The 7972-nt window shown below is 49.0% G+C and overlaps 1 protein-coding gene across 2 annotated transcripts; it reads left to right on the top strand.

The window, feature by feature from the left end:
* The first annotated feature begins 806 nt into the window (after positions 1-806).
* LOC131884849 (ras-responsive element-binding protein 1-like) lies at positions 807-6012 on the top strand. 2 transcript variants are annotated; one of them, XM_059232741.1, is made up of 3 exons: positions 807-1025; positions 1676-1762; positions 1844-6012. In XM_059232741.1, exons 1-3 carry the CDS (start codon positions 992-994, stop codon positions 5347-5349), a joined length of 3627 nt encoding a protein of 1208 aa, XP_059088724.1. In that variant the 5' UTR covers positions 807-991; the 3' UTR covers positions 5350-6012. The 2 variants fall into 2 exon arrangements, with proteins under 2 accessions (XP_059088724.1, XP_059088725.1); XM_059232742.1 differs by having other exon boundaries at positions 807-1214.
* Positions 6013-7972: the final 1960 nt, after the last annotated feature.

The raw sequence follows: 7972 nt of genomic DNA, 5'->3' as shown, positions 1-7972 counted from the left end.
ACTCTCTACAAACAATGATTGTCACATCCTCATCTCTCGAATTCTTCCCAATGTGCAATGTGCATTGTCCATTTACTAAAGGGCTTCCTTCTGACTGCCTGATGGCTCCGTCGTCGTCGTTGTCGTCGTTGTCGTGGTCTTGGAAGATGTTCATAGCCGTGTCAGATTTTCTTTTCCCTCCTGCCCCTTGCTCTTCCCTACGTCTTCGTAATCCCTGAAGGGGCCCTTCACCGACCACCACTTTCGACACATTTTGGCCAAATCTGGCTCCGCGAATTCACACACACTCACTCACATTCATACATCCGTACCACAGTTCATACTCAAGCTGAGGTGCGAGAGGTGAGGGAATGTCCAGGGGAAGTCATCCGGACGCTTTGTATTGTATTAGCCGTAGAACAATAACGACCGCCCGGGTTGAACATCTTTCTTTGCCGTATTTTGATGGCCGTAATGATGGTCGTTATTAGGGCGACGCATATTTATGGGCGACCGTGCTTGCCGTACCGGCCAAGCTATCAATCTAAGGTAACCATTGTCTTCTGGCCTGGGGCAGACCTCACCCTTTTGAAGAGGTGATAATTTATCAAGAATTAGAGGAGGACTTCCTTGCCAATTGAGAAAAAAAAGGAAGAAGGTGGCCAAAGGCATTCAAATCGGAAATTGGGACAAACCACCACGAGGGAATACAAACAATTGAGAAAAAGAGGTTGGCGGTGGCTATGCTCGTTTTCATACGCGCTACTTTGGCGAATCCCACTCATTGTACTCATTGTATGCAGTAAGCCAGCACCACCTACATAAGTAGTCAGCTAGAGGATCAACTATTTTCGAGCAAATGCTCTCATTCCAACCTATCGGCAAATTTGGAGTTGTGGAATTATGGAGATTTGAAGAATCAAAACAAAAGGCACTTTGACGAACCTAACCGAGCTTGTGAAGTGATTGTCCACGTACGAACGAGATTACCCCAAAGTGGGTAGTACTGTACATGGTGATCAACTCGGAATGTGTCGACCGATTGTGTAAGTTCCCGTAGATGATGTCGAACTTGTCGGAAAAGAAATCTGACCGGATTTCCTTTACGACTTTGGTATTTGAATAAGAGAAACTTGGGGAGGAGAAGACGCCGGAGCAAGGCTAGTGGACTGAAAATAGAGACCATCGGAAGGGATCCACTGCGTGCTGGAGTGGGGAGTGTGCAATTCATGTGGGGGAGTGGGTGTAGCAAGATCGTTCGTGCCAGAGCTGAGAATCATGATGAATACGCAATGTGCACTTTTGGGACCTCTTTCTCTCTCCCCCTTGGCACTAATCGAACAAAGTACGTCGTTTCTCACTACGTGTCGTAGAATCATACACACCTCAGTGAGTACATACATATGTACTACATACACATACAGTAGAGAGAGAGAGAGAGAGAGAGAGAGGCCCGGTTTCCTCCGTCTTCTTTCATTTGATTGAATTACCTGGGGTAGAATGTCGAAGTTACGGGTGGTGTTAGGTGGAAACGTGTATCCACTTTGAAGTCCAGTACTCGTCGACGCCATGACGACCACCATCTTAAAATGAGCCGAAAAGCTAGTGAAGAAGTGTGTCACGGCGAAGAGTGCTCGAGCACATTTTCCGAGAAAAATGATAACTAATGCATGCTTTTCTCCCTTTTTGTTCACAGATATGCAGATTGTGAGTCCGCAAGCCGGTAACCTCCCGATCCCGCCCACCATGAATAGCCTGTCCAATTATGCATCCTCTATCATGAGTAAGTTGTGGGATAATATCATGGCTTCTACGGTAAAGGACACGGAAAACACCGAGCTGAACGATTCGTTTCCTCTCGCAGGTCCTTTCTTAAACGGTCACTTGGGAGGGGGACATTCCCGGTCCATGGAACCGCGATCCCCTACGCTCAGCGAGGAGGAGGACTTGAGGCAAGCCAGGTCCGGGAACTCGAACGGGGAATTCCATTGCAAGATCTGCAAGGAAACCTTAGGCTCTCAAAGGGAGTACACCGCCCACATTCGGGCCCACAACGAGGTCAAGCCTCATCCAGATCCCAACGACCCCACCGGGCAAGCCAAGGTGTATTATTGTTGCATCTGCAACAAGATGCTTTCGTCCTTTAGCTCGTTGGATCGACACATGCTGGTTCATTCCGGCGAGCGACCGTTTTCCTGCGAGCTTTGCGGACAGACCTTCACTACCAATGGAAACATGCACCGTCACAAACGCACGCATGGCAGTCGAGATTCACACGAATCCGACAATAGCAGTGGGGGCAGTTTGGGTCCCAAGAGACCCGGCCGAAAGCGCAAAATCAGTTTGGATCAGCCCAAGATGCCCTATGACCAGATCTCTCCCAAATCCTACGACTTCTGTCTCCCCATTCAGCGACCCAAACCCATGGACATTGTCAAGTGTGAAGAGTGCGATATCGAATTCCCCAACTATTACGCCTTCGCCCTCCATAAGCACCTCCAACACAAGAGCTCGGTGGCCAGTTTTCCCACCCTATTCAGAAACCCAGAGGTAAGCGAGATGAGCACCGGCAGCGATGTCAGCCCGACCCAATCAAATTCTGGCAAGCCTGAAACCAAAGAAGAGGAAGTGATGGACCTCTCCCCAATCAAAGCTCTCACCCCCAAGCCCGCCGACGACCTGCCTTTCGTGCCTGATGCCTTTCCTACCCGTGAACACACTCCTCGCTCCCACGATCAGACGTCCGTGACGGACTCTTGCGAAAACAACTATGATGAAAGCGAGGGCCTCCTGCGAGAAATGAAATTAAAGGGCGAATTTCCTTGCCGCATCTGCCCAGCCACCTATCCCAATCTCAGAGCTTTGAAAGGCCACAACAAGGAGCATATGGACAAAGCGCCCTACGAGTGCAACGTAGCCCAATGTACCTATTCCAGCCACGACAAGGGCACGCTGACGCGACATATGCGGGCTCATACGGGCGAGAAGCCGTTCGAATGCAAAGAGTGCAACTTCGGGTTCACAACCAAAGCCAATTGCGAGCGACACGTCAAGAACAAGCATGGCAAGAACAATAGGAATGAAATTCGCGATTCGATTGCCATTCATGAAGTGGATGATGATAGCAAACTCACCGGTGACGAGGCCTCGCCGGCCAAAGCTCCTAGAGTCGAGGCCGTGAAGAAAGTGGCCGCCAAATCGGGCCTCTTCGCTCCCTACCATCAAAACCTCTATAGAAATCTGAATGAAGAAAAAGCTGCCACCAAAGACTTCCACAGGGGACGTAAACTCGACGGAGAAAAGACTGAGATCCCATTAGACTATAGCATGTCTACTCTGGCCGAGGAAAAGCCCAGCCACAACAAACTGTATGGATTTGACAATCCCGCCCATAAACTGAATGGGCACGAGGCACTTTCCCCCGGTTTCCCCATGAGCCCCGTTCCTTCGCCAATGCAACCCCTGTTCTTGTTTCAACAAATGGCCGCTGCTCAAATGGCCCAAGCCAACCAGGCCCGCATGGCTCGGCCCTTTGACCTGCCTTCCTACTTATTGGCCCAACAAGAGATGGTCAAGCGACAGCAGGCCCTCGTGGCGGCAGCCACAGCCAGCAAAGAACAGGCCGCTCTCTGGCAATATCTAGCCCAAATGCAAGGTGGAGGGGCTCAAGGGCCTCAAGGGGCCCATATGCCCGTCAGTCCAGCCCCCACAGACCTCAACCATCCGTATGCTAAATTCATCCCCAAGGTGGCCACACCTGATCCCAAGGGTCTGTTCCCTCCCATGTTGGTCAAAGACAATCCTACCAATCATGTCAATCCCAAAGTGATGGCCAACAACGAGAGCGATTATAAAATGGTAATCAAAAATGGTGTGCTCATGAAGAAGAGCAAACAGCGCAGGTATCGAACGGAGAAACCATATGGTTGTGAGATTTGCCAATCTCGCTTCACTCTCCGGTCCAATATGGAACGCCATCTGAAGCAACAGCACCAGGAGGCCTGGGAAAAGTTCAAAGAGACGAACGGACTCAAGGACTCGGACGTGGATAATCGAGTGGTGGATGAAGAGGAAGATGAAGACGACGACGACGAGGAAGAAGAAGAAGACGAAGAGCAGGAGGAGGGAGAAGGGCCCGTACAAGAAAGTGATAACGAGGAGAAAATTGATGTAGATGGTACGGATGATGAAGCTACCATTCCTAGAACTATTGACAACCCTTTGGTGCAAAGCTCTCTTCGGAATGATAGTGATGAGAGAGACGAAGTCGAAGTCGACGAACACGACGAACACGAGGAGGAAGAAGAAGAAGAAGGCCAAGTGGCCAACGAATCCTCGGGTTCTGATTGCGAAATGTCAGGCGAGAAACGTAGTGCCTACTCGAATGCCCCCCACAAACTCCCATGCCCCTATTGCGATCGTATCTTCCCGTGGTCATCCTCCCTCAATCGACACATTTTGACCCACACAGGAGCTCGGCCCTTCAAGTGCGAGGAATGTCCTTTGCTCTTCACCACCAAGTCGAACTGTGATCGACATCTGATTAGAAAACATGGAAACAACAACAATGATAAGCAATTCAATATCTCATCCAATGTCGAGGACCTGCACTTGGAGGGCAACCTCAATAAAACCAGCGGTGGCGGTGACGACCACAACTCGAGCAAAGAATCCATCTCGAGTGACAGTCCGTTTAAGTGTCATCTTTGCGAAGGCAGCTTCCAAGACCGTCAGGCTGCCATCGATCATCTGAAAAGCACTCATCCCAAAGAGCATTTGGCCTTGGAGGCCAAAGGTGTGTTTGAGCTCAGCCAGGAGGCTCTGCCACACCCAGCAGCCCAAGCCTTGGCGGGCGGTCAGGCCGGCTCGGCTGACGATAACAACCACCACAACCACCACGAGGACAACTTCGATCAACTTCGAGGCAAGTTCCCGGATTACGTGAATCGCAAAGTGATTTGTCTGTTTTGTCTGCGCAAATTTTGGTCGGCCGAAGATCTGCGTCGTCACGTGCGCACGCACACGGGGGATCGACCCTTCTCTTGTGATATTTGCTCGAGACGATTTTCTCTGAAGCACTCGATGCTTCGACATCGCCGTAAACATGACTCGGGCGTCTCGTCTGGCAACGACGATGGCAGTGAGTCGGATTCTGAGAACAAGTCCCGGTCCAATTCGTCATCAGCCTCCGGTGAGCGGCGCTCCACTTCGCCCGAAGAGCAGGCCCACATTGTTAAAGCCGCCAAGGCCAAACTGGCATCGGCCTCGATGTCGCCCCCCGAAGACATCAACAAGAAGCCGGATCAATTGAAGAAGCGGGCCAACCTCATGAATGCCATTCAGAAGCTGGCCATGCAAGGGTCTGATTGATTGGATTTCTTCCCAACTCCCTCCACAAACACACACATCCCCCCCCTTTCGATCTCATCACGCTTGCACACACACATCATACACACAAGCACCCATACGCTCTATCCAGAAGCGACTACACCATGATGAATGCACTTACTATTTCATTTCCTCCTTCTATCCCTTTTGTAAATATGACCGATTCTTCATGATTAGTGTTTGTCCCCGGATCGTCTTCATGTACAGAATATCTCGCTCCAAGCACATCTGTGTGCACTTGAGCAAACTTTTCATCATCGTCACTCCTGATTCCAATGATACAATTAAGATGATTCTGATCTTTTTCGATAAGGTTAGCCACATTTATTATGAACGATCTCGACCCCAATGATGATGCATCTCCGAATCTTCAAACACATTCCACGATTCACATGGCTTCGTAATCTCCCCTCGAATGTCCATTCGATGGGAAGCCCTGTACATGTAATATTTAAAATCCAAATACTTTTAGTGTCTGCCTTAAATGATTATGCTAGAAAAGAGAGCCTGGAGCAAAACAGTAATAACACTCATTATTACCATTATTATCATCATCATCATTAGCCTTAAGTTGTATGTTGCCTAGTCTCGCTTCACCACGATGAAAGAAAAATAAAGTATGCGCCAAGCAAAAATTAACTCGTACTTGTCTCACGTTCATTCACTCATTCATTTATCCATAGGCCTAGCTAGCTCACCAAGCCAACAAACCACCTACCAATCTCTATGTAGATAGGCTACGATAGTGACTAAGAGTCGATTCGTTCCCGTCTGCGTCGCGTCAAAGACCCGTTGTTATGAATCGAATGGGTGGAACGGTCACAATTGGAGACTTGACAAAAGGCAGAGAGCAAAGAAACCTAAGGAAAGGAGGCCAGAGAAGAGTTTGAGTTGCGAATTTATCTCGTTAATTAGCCCAATTAAGCGTAATAGCATCGTTTCTTGCGCAGTCATGCTTAGCCAACAAACAATGGAGCTGTGCAGGTTAAAGTCAAAAAAGCCGATCTTCTTCGAATAGCTCATCATCCACCAACATTGTTTTGAATCGTCCGTGTGTGTGTGTGTGTGTGCGAGAGAGAGGGTTCAATGAGAAGCCACAAACCTACGTTTCCAGTAGAATGGAAGGGGTGGTCTAGCGCTGGAAGGGGACTCGGATGAAGCCTCATTCTAGGGCATACGCACTACACTCGCACGCATGCACGCACATACACACACACACGCTAGTTCCAGTCAGGTAGCGCTCTTGAATACTTTTGGACCTACGATGCAGTAGAATTTGACGAATTCCGATTAGATGGCTGGACCCACATTCCAACCCAAATAAACGGATACAATAGATGCCCACCTAAGACGTAGGTAAGCAGGGTTGCCACAGGGGTTACTTTCATCTAACTCCCGTCTATTTTGCTCTTAGGAACTCTTTGCAATTCATCTTGACCTGATGGGCTTGTTTCTCCGAATTGAGTGCACCGCATTTGTTAGCCCTGGGAGAGGTTCATGCGAGACTTCTGCCCTATTGAGCATCCCCCCGAGATGATGTGTAAAATCTCCCGAGTTCGTGATAGAGCTAAGACTCCCTCGAACTCTTTCGTTCACCGTTCTCACGTGACATCCTCTGGGACAAGGGACAATATTTGCAAGTATGTGTCCCAGGAATCTCATTGAATGTTTCATTCTCGGAACTGGCTTGCCCACCAAACATCGGGTCTACCAATGTACCTAATTGGGCATTTCTAGTTCAGGTTGGTCCCTTATTGGCGTATTTGATTGGGCCACAACCAACGCGGCAATTGTCAGAGATGCACGCATTGACATCATTACCGACAGCCATCGTCATTGTCATCATCATCAATAGGTATCGATAGGCTTGTCTCGAGAGCTCGAACGACTTAACCCCAATGCTGAGAGCTCAAAGCTGAGCGAGCGAGCTGAGTGAGAGGCTCTATCGAGCTCTATCTACTATGTTAGTTAGTGCGTCCGTCAGTCAGTCAGGGAGTGAGGCAGTCTCTCTGTTTGTCTGGCTGGTGAGCTCGCTTGGTGTCTGACTGGTGAATACTTCTTGGTTGCTCTGGCTCAGGAACATCATAAACATGCCAAGGCGGACTTCTCTCGAAAATTGGATGCTCACAGTGGGAAACCTGTTTGTTTTCCAACCAAAGCTTCTCATCCTTTTTGGCCCTGAAATGAACACCCCAAAGGATGGTTGGCATGGGTTTGACTGGGTTTGACTTGTTGACGACCAAGTTTATCCAGATACTGCACCACCACCAACCAAGCATCGGCCAAGGTTGAGGAATGCTGTGCTTGGCCAATGGCAGACAGGATGCAACCCGCACATTGAAGAATCATCTCAAGCGCCGAATTGAAATGCACACTTTCAATTGAAACAAAATGGATGAGACGAACAAAATCTGTTCGAGTGGCCAAGGAGCAAGAGATGATGATGATGAGGAGGAGGAGGAGGATAGAGATGGTGGTGGTGGTGGTAGTGGTGATAAAGTCTATCAGCCGCTTAAACTGTAGTTGTCGAATTTAATCCTTGCCATTCCTTTCTAATGTAAAAGCACCAAGACACTTGGAAAAAAGAAACCGTGCCTCGAAAGTT

Source organism: Tigriopus californicus, chromosome 8, assembly GCF_007210705.1.
Source record: "Tigriopus californicus strain San Diego chromosome 8, Tcal_SD_v2.1, whole genome shotgun sequence".
Classification (NCBI taxonomy): Eukaryota; Metazoa; Arthropoda; class Copepoda; order Harpacticoida; family Harpacticidae; genus Tigriopus; species Tigriopus californicus.
Note: the sequence above shows the minus strand (reverse complement) of the source record. Positions and strands in the feature narration are given on the sequence as shown.